Genomic DNA, 15,793 nt, shown 5'->3' on the forward strand with positions numbered 1-15,793 from the left:
CAGTCCCTGCTTCTCATATCAACCCCACAAATGGGCAGTGAGTATTTGTTTGTGCAAACTGTACCAATGTGCGAGGAGATCAGAGCCTGCTGCAGCCAGCAAGCATTCCTCACAGCTAAAGTCCTTGGAAATCCCCTTGCATAAGGAGTGCCTTAGGAAATCACACAGCAATAATGGCCTGCACCTAAACATTCATCACTGGTATCATCAATTAAGGCTTGTGTTTTACAGGTACCCAAAATATCCAGCTCTGTCTCCACTACAGAAGATAAGCCTGATTTGGCTTGAAAAAGGAAGCTGAACCATCTAAGTGAAGCCACCTGGGCTAGTTTTTTGACTGGGGAAGAAGAAAACAAGCTAAGAGTAAAATTCATTACATTCTTCACCTTTGCTGTTTTCAGTGTAATTCCTTGCTACACAAAGCTCTTCTCCAGCCTGCACCAATGATGGGGCACCTCAGAGAGACTCCCAGTGCCTGCCTTTTGCCCATCTCCATCTCCTACTCTGGGGGCTCACCTGTAGTCTTGGGTAAGGGTGACACAAGACTCCTCCTTCCCCAGCCTGGCCAGGAGTGCTCCACCCTCCTGCTGCACCTTGACCAAACTTCCATCTTCAAGAACGTTCTTCATCAACTGCCTTGAATTCCTCAGCAGCACAGCTGCATCCTGGAGGGATCACAAGAGTGAGGAAAGCAGTTACCACAACCTACAGGCAGTGAGGGAACAGGCAAAAACCAGCACTTAAACCAAAACACACCCAAACTACATCTCACCTGGGTCCGCTCTAGGAAAAGCGAAGCTGTGGCTCCAACAGCTGTTTCTCTCCAGTCTGACAAGTCTAAAGTGATAAACTGTGCTCCTTATGCTCCTGATACCTTCCCCACCAGGCTAAAATTGTGACCCAATTCCCACCATTGTTGTTCCCATCCATTAGCTGGGCACAGAAGAAATAAGTTTTCCAGCCTCTTTTCCCACTCACACCTGGCTCCTACTGTTCTGAGAGCCTGGATCTGCATGGCTCCAAGCCTTGGGACAAGATGCATGTGAAGGGTTTGTGGATACACAGATGTGTGCAGGAAGGCCACTACCATATCCTTAATTTACTATTGGGACCCTCAGTGCAGAGCTGGCAGCAATTCCCTACTATGTCAGGGGAACAGCAGCTTCTTAAGAGAAACAAAGTTTGTGACCACATAGGCTTGGTCTTTGTGCCTTCCCCTTCCTGCCCACTTCCAAACTTGTGTACTGGAGGCAGCAAAGCTGTAACCACAGCACAGAACTAAGCTGTCATCTGATTTTATTCCAGGCCATTCAAGCTGACCCAATGTGGCACAGCCCAAGGCAGCTGCTCTGTACCTGGCACACCAAAGTTTGTACCAGCTACAGAGCTCTGGAGCTGCTGAGAATGCACCCCAGTGCTGGAGCAAGCACCCATCAGCAACAAGCCCAGCTGGAGAGATCTCCTTGGTGACACTGAGGCATCAGACAATCTGCTTCCAAACTCACTGAAGCCTCTATCACTTTATTTGGATTAGCTTCTAAAAGAACTGGGAAACCCTGCTACTACAGCTTGCAAATTCAAAGCTACAGCTTTTCTGCAGCTATCCAGCCTTATGCTCTCTTCTGTCTCAGGTCCACCTCTGATCCAAGATGCTTACCTCAGCCTTTTCTGGTAATTTTGCATTTTCCATTTTATTAATAGCTCCCTGAAGGAAGGCACAAACACCCTGGCATCGTAGTAGCAAGTATTCCAGCTTCTACAAGAAGAAAAGACCAAGGCAGTGATTATTGTCTCGTGGCTGACAGGAAAGTCTTCTGAGCTTGCAGAAGCTTAGGAGTAGAAAAATGAGAGAGGATCAAACAAATTAATCCAACGGTTCAATTAGATCATTCAGTGGGACTGTATCAGCAAGAAGAGAGGCCCATAAGAAGCTTCAGATGCATCACACTAGACCAAGGCCTCTATGTAGACCTTAGAAACCTGCAGACTCATGGTTTGGATGGATCATGTTTTACAGAAAAAAAACCCCAGTCCACTTATGTCTCACATTCTTCTATTAGCATTTCTTGTAACTTTCCATGAAGATGAATCACACTGCATGAATTTCAGAGAAACAAAACATAAAACAAGTACTTGGAATTTTTCTACTTTAAATCATTTCATGCTAAAAGTAGTGTAAATTAAACATTAGGAAGCTGGAAAGCTTCCAAAATTAAGCACGTTAACCTATGGACAAATCTGAAATCCTTCCGCTCTTCAGGGTGGGGGGAAGCAGGGAGAAAAACAAACAAAAAAAGTCAAAACATTTCATAAGGGTTCATGAGGCACTGTTTTTTAGAAAAGTTAGTGATATAAAGCCTGAATACTGTCAGATGCCACCCTCCAGCCACTTAAATCAAGAGAAGTGAGAAACAGTTATCCCAAAATAACCATGTTTAAAACAAAACAAAAAAGCAGCTGTTTGAATCTTTCCTGAATTGAACTCCCTCCTCCCCTGGAGTGCTGGAACAGGGCCAGCAGTGACAAATTAGCAGGCAGGATGCAGGTGAGACCACTGAGACAGGAAATAAATGCTGTTTGCCACATAGCTGCAGAGCTAAAGGAGCTGAGCACACGGGTCACTATCACACACAGTATAAACAGGCATTCCATACAGAATGATTCCCATACAAACTCCCTTTGGTAATGCTTTACATGCTAAGGCAAGAAGTAGCCTGATATTATGGTCCTTCCTTCAAGAATTACTCTTCTGCACACAGAGCACCTCAGCTCACAAGGTATTCTCAACTCTGTCCATTAAACTAATCCATAACTTCTTGAAAAGTTTCTCTCCTTCATCACTGCCAAATAAACTTCAACTTCTCAAAGTCAATTCTGGGCACCAAGATTAAGCCTCTGTACCTCTACTGCACCAGCACAGGTTCATACAAGTACATTTAGATCTAAGTTTTAAAAAAAAAAGGGTTCTAAAGTAATTTGGAAAAAATACATTAACGTTTGGTACGTGCCAAATGTTCTGAAGCCTGCCACCAGCACCACAGTGGTGTTATCAGTGCCATCTTGATCTGCTTCAAGTGTTGCACTGTACCACGCAGCACTCTGGGTAGCGAGGTCAGAGCCAAAAGACCACTGGATCCTCTGGAAGCTGAGGTGACAACTCTGTCAACCACCAGGGTGAGCAAACTCAATGTGAAGACAGGCAGCTTGTGTGTAGATTTACAGAGATGTAATCCTGTCTCGTCTTGGTGTGCCAAATAAACTCAATAGAGCTTTTAAAGATTCAACAAGCACATGGTTGACAGCACTCAGGCTCCCTCCACAGCACAAGCGCACACAGAGCTGGGTATTAGTACCATGGATGCTGCCTCTGCAGGCTTCTTGCAGTCTACCCTGCTGCTTGGAAGTAAAAGATATTCTTAGAAGAAGAATTCTGAACTGATTATCCAGAACTTCCAAGTCTCACTAATGCAAGGACTGCAGATATTACCAAGGAGACAACAGCTTGATCTGGTGAACCTGCTCCAAAACCAAAACGATTTAACTCATTACACTCAAGTTTTTCATTGTTAGTCCAATGGCAACATGATACTAACATCTTCTCCTGAGATCAGTTTCAGACGCCTGCCCTCCCATCTAACTCAAGAGCCACTGTGTATCACAACAAAACATAATTCCATTTCAGATCTGACCATATTTTGAAGGCAAGAAAGAATATAAAGAATTAATGCAGTTCAAGCAGATGAGTAAAAACCTAAAACTTTAGTTCCTGCAGTCACACCAAGAGACCAGTGCGTACCCATCTTATGAAGAGAGTATTATCAATTTTTTGATACCAGAGATTCATTTGCATTCACAGCTTTACAGGAACATTGTCTTTTAATGCTTGTAGGTTCAGCTGTTGACAGGTTCCTCTTGTTCCCATCTGTTACCATGCCATTCCTTCTCTCAGACACCAAAGCACACAAGACATCCTACTCACCCTGCGGAAGCTCAGCCAGTCCTGGTGGCAGTATGGGAAGGTCCCATCCAGTTCTAGAGGCAGCTGTGAGCTGTCTATGTGCTTATGGAGGGATTTCATGGAGGTGAGAACTTCAAACTGTACAGAAATAGAAAGGAAAAGAAAAAAGCACACTTGTATTAGGGTGTGAGTACTGGAGGAGGAGGGGAAGGTTAACAAAAGGCAGAATCCATAGTTTCTTTATCTATCTTGCACAGAAGCACAGCATGCAGTGTGTAGCTGCAATATAACTACAATAGGAAGGGAAAAAAAACAACAATTCAATCTTAGAGCAGCTTGTTGAACAGCTCAGTGGGTGAACCCTGAAGGAATACAGGCCACAACATGCTGTTTCACCAGGCAGAACATCTGTGATGGAAGTCTGGAAGCATCCAGCCTTCTCCAGAGCCAGTACCTCCTGGTGTAAGCAGAGCAACTCCCTCGTATGTTCCCACAGTTGTGCTGTGATTTACATCTGTTTGGAGAATCTGGGAGGTTAAATCCAGCCCCCATCTTCCCCATCTCACTTCCTGGAAAAGAGCAACAGAGCAGCCTCTGCGCTGCCCTCATCTCTCCACTCATACCAGCAGCTATTTGCTCGAAGAGTTTCTTGGATCTTGACACAGGTAACTTACCTTCTGCAAGTCTGCAGGACCTCAAAGCATTTCTACACTCACCAGAGCAACAAGTGCTCCTGCAGGTACATGGAAACCAGCCCAGACACACAAATTCAGGTGCAGACATTGAACTCCCACACATGCACAGTGTGAAGTTTCTATCTCCTCACAAAATTGTGATGATGCTTCCAATTCCTCCTGCATGCCCATGTGTTTAAGTGCCTTTCCTCTGTTCCCTCCTACACCCTCTGTGTTTGTTCAATGTGTTTAATATCTTCTGTAGCTCTCCCTGCATGTACATGCCTGCAGCCCCCCATTCTGACTCCAAATGCTTCCAAATGGGGGCAATAAGGAAATGGACTAATAGCATTTGTTATTCTTTAGCCTTTTGGGACACCACACCACACACACAGTAAAACTGATGCCTGTCACAACATCTTCATCCACAGGAGCCAAAAGGGAGCTCCTGGCCTAATCTGAGGCCTATAGAGTTTCAGCACACAGAATTTCAGTCCATTCTTGTAGCTTGCAACAGTCTTGGTGCAGCTGAGAGAGGACTACGATGAAGTCTGATCCTCTGTTCACTCATCACAGAGTGGCTGGGAGCCTACATTTCTCATACAGCTATAGAATACCAAGACAGTTTTACTTCTAGTGGGGGAGTTCAGTGATGCTGTGGTAACTTTCCCTTCTGTTGGTCTTTCCAGACATTTCAGCTACAAAGGGAATGTCACACAAATGCCCATCTCATCTCCCCCTTCCTGCAGAAGTCTCTCAGCCACTGGCAGCAGCAGGCACGAGGAGAGGAAATAGAAGAGATGCAAAATCCAGGAAAGCAACAAGCACCTTCAAAGGTGGAGTTCAGGATTTAGCATGTCATCTCTTCCTGACCATGCATTTCCCCCTCTTGTTAATGAGAGAACATGAAAAGCATCTCTAGCTAATAGTGCAGGGCTCCTCCATACTGTTATCCATGCTCCCAACAAACCCCCTGTGTTTTGAGTCCCCAGCAGACTGACGTAATTGTGGCGCAAATGTCACTGATGGATGTGGCAATAAACAGAGATGACAGAGATCTGTTCAGCTCACATAAACACTACAACCCAAAGAATACCACACCCATAGAGACCACGACCACAAAACACAGAAGACACCTATAGAAATTTAACGTGAGAATAAGCATACATCAATGACAGGGAATTTGCTGTCTGGAGAGTTAAATAAAGGTTATCAAGAGTGGCCCAGCAAAGTCCAGATAAATGGTTCCATTACCTGTCCTGCTGGTGGCTTCTCCATCCGAAAAGTCATATCTTTTTCAACCAGAATTAATACACCATGAATACAGTGAGGATCCATTTCCTACAATAGAACAGAGCACAAATCCATTACTGATCTGCCTTGGGTACTAAGGAGAATGTACCACACCAGGTTCATACACAGGTTTGAAATTCATCTTCAAAGGCATCTACAAAGCCTGGAAGGCAGTCACCAGAAATTAAAGAAGGCTGGTCTACAGAGTACCAAAGTGATGGTCTTTAAGGTAGTTTGCTTCAGATCATCTAGTCCTGCAATATTTAAGGAAGCAATGGAAAAGGTCAGGTGTTGGCTGTACTAAAGAAGCTCTGCCTTCTGCACAGGGAAGTGAGTCAAGGGAAAAAAAAAGAAAGAAAGAAAAAAGAACTAAAAAAAAACAAAACAAAACAAAACAAAAAAAACCAACAAAAACCCATGTTCTGTGTCCAAGTTTTTTCCTGATAACTATCCTGGTCACTTCACCTAATCAAAAGGAAGTGGCTTTCCACCCCCAACCCAGTGCCAAAAACATTGTCTTGTCTCTACTTACTGCCAATTTACAGTCAAGTACTTGCATCCTGTTTCTACTGTTAAACTGACAGAAATTCCAAATACAAGGGATGTTTGGCAGCTGTAGTTCAAACTCAGTGATCCAGGAGCAGCTCTCCAATTATAGAAGCATTCTACAGGGAAGTGAGAAACAGGCAGAGAGCAACAGCAGGAAGAGAGAAACATGGCAGATCCAGACCATGGAGACCAGGGCTCCCTACATATGTGATGCCTGGACCAGGAAAGCAAGGAGAAGAGCTATTTAAGCTGTTGTGCCACATGATTAAACAAGAGCCATCCCATTTTGATGTCTCCTACACGGTCTTTGCCTCTGCAAAGATCTCAGTAATTGTCAAGCAACAAATCCTTTCCGGTGTTGCTCGAGCTGCAAGGAACCTGCCACACAGCAGGCCACAACAGCAAAGGAAAGTTGTTTAAATAAACAGCTCCAGCAGTGAGTAGGGTTAAAGATCTGCCAGGAGCACAAGAGCCAGAGTACAGAGAGAAGTGGACCAACAGAGACTGAATGACCTAACCTGACACTGGGCCCAGCTCAGCAAATAAGAAACTATGCCAACTCAAGGAGCCCAAATTCTACAAGAGAAAGCAGCAGCAGAGATTCCAAACAGAGGAAAAAGACCTTTCTCTCATCGAGTCCTAAACCACGATCCTTTTAAACAGGAAGCAAAAAAACTCCCAACTGAAACACCTTCCAAAACCATGGGAGGTTTCTAAATCATCTAAAATTTCTCCAAAGTGAATTATTCACACTTTCACTGTTCTTTGAACACTGATCAAAAGGCCAAAAAAGATTTATTGCATAATTAGGCTCATTAGGTAAATACTGAAGAGAGGATGGGGAGATATTACAGCTGTATCAGCAACTCTGAATTTATCTGCTATAAAGTACTGAAGGATGAAGACTGGACACAGCTTCAAGGCTGATGATGGTACTAAACAAACCTTTTCTTACACAATCCCTCTCCTATGCCAACAGTCACAAAATGTGCAGTCTGAGTGAGGGATAAAGGTAGTGATGGTGTAACAAGAGGTTACCACAATAGCCAAAACACTCATTTGTTTGTTACTCCTAAAAATAGAAACTGAAAAACCATTCACAAATAAAGCTGTCAAGGGAAAAAGTTCAAGGTTTTCCAACTCAACAAGGAATTGTATTTCCAAAATAATCAAGTACTTTTCACCATATTTTTTAATTTAAACAGCTGCAGTGAAGTCAGTCTCATCCAGCACTGATGGAGTAATCCAAAGACTGTAACACTTTACCAGGAGCATCTCAGGAGAGAAGCAGAGCTGAGAACAGCAGGATGCCACTTCAGGAAGCTTTCCTGCAGCTTTAAGCACAAGCTCTTACTACCTTTGCTAACAAAACCAACTACATAAAAGCAAAGAAACAAGAGCTCCACACATCTAAGTGAACTCCTCACATCCAAAAACACCTACAGTGTAGACAGCATAGAATAGAGGGGCATCAAGAAGAGCTCAGAAAGCACCAGGGTAAATACAGATCCTTTCATTATTTTTATTTTAAAAGAGAATTAGATACTTTCTTCAATGTTTCTCAGACAAGTTCCAGTTTTCTGGCTTCCTGCTCCAAATGGAAACCCATGGCCAGACTTAACAACACTGGCACAGTCTGAAGCACAGTCTGCCAGGAATGTTTGTGCAGATGGCAGAGTCATTCCCCAGGCACCTCAGTCAGTCTCAAAGTGACCACTCTAATGGAATAGCATGAGGTCTCTGGTCCTCAACATGAGACCAAAATCCTCTGTGCTTCTGCACTAAATGAGAATGCAAATACACCTCTTGAATGGAAAAGTTTGCACAGAACTTCTCTGCTTTCAAATGCTAAACTGACTCTTCTCAATCCGACACACAAACAGCCGATTATAGGATTAAGCCTTTGCATTTGATATGGGAAATTCAAAAGAATCCAACTCTATTAAGACTCAGGCAGAGGGAAATCCCACAGATACCTGCTCACTGAAGGCAGGGCACACATTCCACTGTCCATGCCTTGCCTGCTCACTGAGCAAGAGAACAGCCCAGCACTTCTGAGCAGCAAAGTTCCTCTTAAGATCTGCCCCCCCAGCACAGAGCTTACTGGTGACAACCTGTAACCAAACATTACAGCATTTATCCCTGCAAAAATCCTTGCTCCAAAGCATCATTACACAGTTTCCCACAGGAACAAGCCTGATCTATTCCTGCAACATGCACACACTGTGCACTTCCCTTCACCTCCGCACAGAGCTGCCAGAGTTCCTCCTGCTTCTTCCTGAGATAGCTCTGCAGCAGCTTTTTATTCTGCCCCACTCCCTCTGCTTTGGCTGCTGTATGGGACACAAAGATTTCCCAGCCACCCAATATTTTCAAGAGAAAAATTATTTCAAATTTCCAAGAGGAAAAAAACTCTTCCAGAATGCAACTGCCCCTAGCCTCAAGAGAGAACAAGCTCCCACCAGTTTACCAGAACCAGGTGGTTCTGGACAGAGGAACTGACAGACTCACAGTGCTGTAGGGAAAACTAACCTGTGAGTACCCAAAGTTGTCTACTAGCACTTAATTCCAATCATGCATTCATTCTGGAAAGATGGAGAAGTTGAAGATTTCCTCAGGCTGACAGATCTTGACCCAGGAACCTCTGCTCCCCAGGAGTCTCTCTAGGTTTAACAGATCCCAGCAGGAAGGGACTCTGCATTAACGCATCTGATCTGTGCTTCCCCACAGTGAAGCAGTGCTTCCCACTGCTGGGTCAAGAGGGAAACAGCCCTTCAGAATTGAACAAGCAGTGCTGGACCTCAACATTTAACAGATTCCAGCACATTATCATAGTAGGCTTCACAGAAACTATTAAGTAAAATCATGTGTAAGGAGAGTGCAGGACAGCACAGAAATGAGCTCTAGAGACAGTCTGCCAGAGATAAAACACACTGAGATGTGCAAGGGATTTCAGAAAGGACCCCAAGGAGGTGATCTGCTCTGTAACCTTAGAGGCACAACACACAGTCAAGGTATTCCAACTCAAGAAGAAACTGTATTTCCAAAGAGATCAAGTATTTTTCAATGTATTTTTTAACTTACACAGCTAAAGAGGTCAGTTTCATCCACCACTGACGGAGCAATCCAAAGACTGAAACAGTTTTACATTACATTTAGGAGCATCTCAGAAGACAAGCAGAGCTGAGAAAAGCAGGATGCTGTTCAGTGCAGTCACTTCCAGGCCAAACTTCCTGCTGCACTCTGGAACCCTTAGATTACCTCACTATAGTTACACTCAGTTTTCTGTATTACTCTATCCTTGCTCCAGAGCAGAGTAGAACATTGCCATGGGATCACAGAGTAAATGCTGAGGGATCTCCAAAAGGCTCAGAGAAGCCAGGGATTATTCCTGTGCCATAACTAGGTGATGAGCTACTTGAACAGGTCTCCTTTACAGAATCTTCAGAAAAGTCAGTGTAAGGATCAAAAAACCATAAGCAGAGTAATCAGCCTCTGTCAGTCGCTGTTACCTGGAGCACGCACTTAGGTCCAGCAATCTGTCTTGCAACACATTAAACTCTGTTAAAGAACTGTAGCACCACCCTGATAACAGGTGCTCAGAGCCAAACAGCCATCACAGCACAGCAAAAAGCTTCCCCCCTCCCTCGTTTCAGAGGGTGAACTTAAGGTTAAAATGGCATTATTACCATGCTTCTATGAGAATTGAAACAGCCAGAATACGTTACTAATTTCCAAATCAGGCCACTAAGACTCCCATGCAACTCACATGGACAGTGAAATGCTCAAAAGCTTTAGCAAGCCCACTGCTGTGTGGGCACAGCATAAAAGTGAACATATTTGCTTGTTACCTCTGCAGAACTGAGCAGGGCACCAGATTACTCCATCACAGAGAATGAGTACGCTGATAGAGCTCACAGCTCCACCCAGCCCAGGAAGCAGGAGGACAGACCTCTGAGTCAGACTCAACTCTCAGATGTGGCACTGAAGCACATAAACCACAGACATCAGCTTCATTAAAACATTGCCCTGTTCCAGTTTGCAGTTTGAGTCCTAAGAGACCTAAGCTCTGATTTAAAAGGAACACCTGCTTAAACAAGATCAGTCATCACTACATCTCCCTGGCTTCCTAACAGCAGCAGATAGTTTCTGTCTGGGAAGGGGGGGTAACACAACCCACTGGCTTCCCAAGTGACTGATATGAAAGCCTTTGACCTGAAGCAATATAGAGTTACAGCACATTCAATTCTAATCATTCACCAATGGCCACATCAACAGCTGCACGTGCTTTTCCACCTGGCATGGCAAACAGCATCCTTCCCACTGCAGCAGGCAAAGGCTTCTCTTCCTCCCTTCTCTGTGGCAGGCAAAAATCCCTGCACATTTCACACAGCCCCTCACTGCATGGGACAACACCTCCAAGCAGGATAATTCATGACAGCATTGAGACTTGGCTATGGGCTGTTCTCAGCACTGAGATGAAAGCAAATTTGGAGGGGTGGGGAGGGGTGTTCTCCCCTAACTCAGACTTGCTGGGGTTTCTTGCTTTGTCTGCAGTCTGGCAAGTCCAGGTCATCCTCCTAAAGCAGGGCTGGGTGCGTATCTCCACCTCCCAAAGCCAACTGCAAGCCAAGTGGCAGATGGAGTCATAAGCAGCAGATGGAGATGTAGCACCCAACCATGACAGCAGGCCAGCCAGTGTTCCTCTGCTCAAGCTTGAGGCTCACCTGCAATGTGCTGAACACCTTCAAGAGAGCAGGAAAGGGCGAACAGCGACGAGCATCCACAAGAACGGTGAGACCCAAAGCCTGACATTCTGGTCTGCAAGGACAAAGACAAAAAGGTCAACTTTGTCACCAATGAAAATTAACAAGACTATGGAAAACAGAACCTGTAGGCAGGGCAGGGTGAAAAAACAGTACATATTATGGTTTCATAATAAGAGGAACTAACTGGCCACCTTCTCCTAAACAAAACATATACACTGAAACCACCAACTGATTGCTCAGTTTTTACCTTTGCCATATGATTCTATGACTTCCACCAAATTTCCCATTTCTCCTGTTCCTAGAATATGTGTGTCACTGATGGAAAAGGTGCTGATGCAAAACCAATTCTTCCTAATTGTGCTCAGGGACAAGCTTGATTTCAGCCTCACTGTTTCAGAAGAGCAGCCAGTCTGGAGTAGACCCAAAGCCTATCTCATCCAGAGTCGGATTTGGAGGAAGGAGCGTAAGAGACAAAGTATGAGTTTCTCATGGGTTAAACCTGCTCCCCTTATTAATGGTTTAAAGGCCTCAAAAAAAAAAAAAATCACTATCAGAGTTAGCTTTACAACTTAGTGATGAGCTGGGAAGGAAGAGTCTGTCATACTGAAAGGAAGAGAAGCTCCAGCAAACTCCAGCCTGCAGACTCCAAACACAATTTTCAGCCAGACATCAAGGCAGACTCTCAACCCTTGCAAATCCTCCCTTCCTTTAGCTTGGAGGCCTGGCTCTAAAATATCATGTCACAACACTGTCACAGAGCTGCTGCATGACTGCCCCATGACAGCTCCCAAATGGCATTTTGTGAACTGATGAAGGATAGCAAGAATGGCTTGGATTCATGGTACACATGAAAACATTCAGTACGTACCAAATTATATCACATCGTGTGCACTCAGCATGCACAGAACAGGTGAAGTGATTGCTGAACACAAGCCTGTTCACCCTAGCAGGAGATTCCCACCTGTGTCATTTCAGGACTGTCTGGACCAATTTCCTAGGCCAATAAAATCAACCTCCTTCCATTCCTGCCTCAATTCCCACCTCTCTGAAAGGCAAAGTGGACAGGGCAGCAGCTGTCTGCCCTGTCTGCCCAAGAGCATCACAAACCTTGGGATGCTGTGCAAGTACAGAAGAAGGCGTACAAGCTCAGTGGTATTGCAGTGGGGGTTTAACCAGGCTGTGTTCCTTGTTGTTATTATGGCCACTGCACGTCCCGATTTGTCTCTCGTACCTGTAAAAAGAGGGGCGGGGTGGAAATCACACAAATAATTCAACAGAACCTGGTTCCAGGTCTGTATGCCTCGTATTTTCCCACTAAGACTCCACCACCTTCCTATAAATCCTCCACAGAACTCAATATAGTGTATGTTGCAGATGGTAGGAGGCTATAAACACACTTCCAAAATACCCAAATACTGCCCCAGAGTGAAGCAGATGAGCTCAGTTTGTCTTTCTCCCATGGTAGTGTTAAATTTGTGCTGCTGTCTTCCACCCAAACTGACATTCTTCGTAAATATGACCAAAGTTGCCTAATGATAATCACGAGAAAAGCAAAAATCTCATAAATTGAAGCTACAGAATCTCACCTTCACATTGCTGTCAGATGAGAGAATGCAGACAGGTCTGCAGAACATGCACTGGGTACACGCTGCAGGCTGAGCTCAGAACGTAACCAGTCAGCTCCTCAAAACAAAGCCCTGGAGCCTCCTCCTCAGAGGCTGCAGAGAGAACATTCCAGGAGCACACTCCTGCCTGCCTACAGCTCTGACAAGGGCAGAGGCAGTGCCAGGCTTTCATTATGTGCAGAGCTTGCTCAGTGCCCAGGGAATAGATCCAGCACAGTATGGGCAACCCAGCTGAGCTGAGATACACTGAAGAAGGAGAAATCTCTCTGCTTCAGTTAGCCAGGAAGGACAGGAAGCCAGTTCTCTGCCACCCATTTTCCAAAAGCCCAAAGTCACAGCTTATCACAAGAAGAGAAGGACCTAACAGTGCCAGTTCTGGAATTATGTCCAGCCTCCTCTCCAGATGCAAAAGCAGGGTAAAGAGCAGGTGGGCACACCACTTTGGAAAGCCAGAACTGCCTCTGAGACTCAAAATCAGGCAGTACCTGCAGTGAGCCTGCTCAAGCAACTGGGAAGATAAGTGATTTGGGGAACAAGAGGGACAACACCTCTTTTGTGTAAAGTAATTCACAAGAACAGGAGTCATCTCCTGTCATACAAACTGTATAAGAAGGATTGGGGGTGTGGGGGGGTAGAAATCCCAAGTACAAGACAAAACCAGAGACTAAGAGAAATCTGTTTCTTTCTCTCCTTAACTCTGTTGCTACCACAGGAGATATTGTCCTGGACCACGTCTCTCCCCCATCCCAGGGACAAGCATGCAAGTTGACAGGTAAAACAGACACAGATGGACAGCCTCAAGCATGAAAAGCTGCCCCAGTGTGATCTCAATCTGTCACTAGGACATGACTCGGGTAAGGGCCACAGACACAGATGGACACCATTCTGAAGCAGGGCTCCCAGGGACCAAAACTGTCACACAGGCTTCCTCCTGCTAACAAAAATCTTACATCATCAGTGTGATTCAGGATACTCCTGAAATACTGTAGCCTGGATGCTGCATAATCAAAGAGATGGAAAGAAATTAGAAAAAGCTCATTAATAAAATTCATTTCATAAGATAAGGGGACCATCACAGAGAAAAATAAAAACCCAAAGCCGTCAATTACTGTGTACTTAATAAGTTTTTTAACTCTGAAGCAACATCTTCTGTCCATCAAGCAGGTTGGGCATCACCAGAATTTGATTAAACCTTGAACTTCCATCTATTAGTCTGGGAATTGCCTGACCATGTCAAAAAAGCAACCAGAGCCATCAGGGCTAGGTCTTCAACAGTGGCATAATCCTGAACTGAAACTATCCTGGAAGTTTTGGCTAACTCCATCAGCTACTAGTTAATTAATTACTCTTATTCACCATTCATTATAAAAGTTATTCTAATTACTGTATCATTACCACTGACTAACATAAAGCATCTAACTGAGTTGTGAGTACATTCCCTCAGGTGTGAGGATTGCCCACTGAAATCCCAAAAGGCAGAGAGGTCAATCAAATCTGATAGTGCTTTTATAGGAAACACAATTCCTTCCTTAGAGAAAAACTTTCCTGGAAGCAGTATCAAACCAAATCCTCGCTTCTTGTGGGCATTTGAAGGGCATCAGATATCCCTTCATCACATATTCAAATGCTTTTGTCTCATTTAACAATGGTACATCATGATAGGAGTCTGTGACAAAGTGAGTGTGAGGTAACATGGTCAGGCTCCTGCAACAGCATGGACTGAGAGCTTCTCTGAAAGATTCTCTCTCATCCTGTAACTTTTTGGACTGTTATATACAGCATAAAAATGTCCAAGCTGATCAGCAGACCAGAAGATTAAAAATCCTCCTTTGGAATTTGTTTTAACAATTCATCTCTTAATGCAAAGTTACATGTATGAACGTACCATTACTCTGCCCTGCCCTTGGTTTTCCATTTCACCTTCTTCCAGAAACTGGCAAAGTTTCAACTCCCTTCTTCCTTCCTGGCAAAAAAGGTGATTTCACCTCTTTCTCAATTATCCTATGATATAAACAACCTTCCAGACTCTTGTCATGACACAAAGTTTTGTTACAAGGAAGGGCTGTCACCTTTCTCTGCACCACCTCTAATATTTACCATTTCCTTTTGAAATACAGCCCAAACTACTTCAGAGGCATCACCAACAAGTATACAGAGGTGGAAAATCAGTGTCTTAACCTGTCTAGTCGTCTCCTTCCCCATTACACATCTGAGGTCAAAACGGGTCTTGCAAACCCAGCACCACCTGGGAGATGCCTGTGCTGCCTTTCTGCTCTCCTTCCCAATTCCTCCACATTGCACTGACCTCTCCTCTGAGGTTGGGCTCTCTGCCCAATTTTCAACTTGTACGTGGCCCCTGAGCTGATCAAATGCAGCTCCTCCTGCCCCACACTAAACAGCCCTCTTGCTGGCTCTGAAAGGACAAGCCCACAGGGGCTCCTTACACAGAGCTGCCAAATGCTGCTTCTCACTAGAGGTAGATCTTACTTCCTCTGCTTTACTTCATGTTTGGTTAAACACAAAGACGTCTTGTGTGGGGCCTGTACACCAAGCAGTCCTGGCTGCTCGGTCCAACAGCCTCAGCTTTGTTCACCCCTCTGCCAGTATTCATCCCATGCAGAATTTTTTCTGCAGCTATTTGATATTCCTTGTTCTATCAGATGCAAACACTGAATAACATTTGACCTACAACCCAATTCCAGCAGAATAATTCTGGGAATTATTCTAGTCTAAGCTAGTTTTGTCATCTGGTATTTAGCTACGCTATTGTTCACCCTACACATTGCTCATCCACTTCACTGCATTATTCCTTTCAACACTATGTGTCATGAAATCAAATGTTTTCCAAAAATCGATTATATCTACGTGGCTACATTTAATCAACCAAACTTCTAATTACCAAGAATAAAACTGGTTTCCAAGAGT

The 15,793-nt window shown here is 44.5% G+C and overlaps 1 protein-coding gene across 4 annotated transcripts in view; it reads right to left on the reverse strand.

Moving 5' to 3' along the window:
- Positions 1 to 15,793, reverse strand: part of PLEKHG4 (pleckstrin homology and RhoGEF domain containing G4) — an 86,229-nt gene that overhangs the window by 42,169 nt on the left and 28,267 nt on the right. For all 4 annotated transcript variants that reach the window (XM_014255503.2, XM_014255505.2, XM_014255504.2 and 1 more), the window contains exons 5-10: positions 12,351 to 12,474; positions 11,202 to 11,295; positions 5,887 to 5,973; positions 3,980 to 4,096; positions 1,658 to 1,756; positions 517 to 665 (exon numbers count right to left, since the gene is read on the reverse strand). In XM_014255503.2, coding sequence (XP_014110978.2) covers positions 517 to 665; positions 1,658 to 1,756; positions 3,980 to 4,096; positions 5,887 to 5,973; positions 11,202 to 11,295; positions 12,351 to 12,474 — 670 coding nt within the window. The remainder of the gene's footprint in view (positions 1 to 516; positions 666 to 1,657; positions 1,757 to 3,979; positions 4,097 to 5,886; positions 5,974 to 11,201; positions 11,296 to 12,350; positions 12,475 to 15,793) is intronic.

This window comes from Pseudopodoces humilis, chromosome 14 (assembly GCF_049639895.1).
Source record: "Pseudopodoces humilis isolate 2021_Gansu_Grassland_sample_001 chromosome 14, ASM4963989v1, whole genome shotgun sequence".
NCBI lineage: Eukaryota > Metazoa > Chordata > Aves > Passeriformes > Paridae > Pseudopodoces > Pseudopodoces humilis.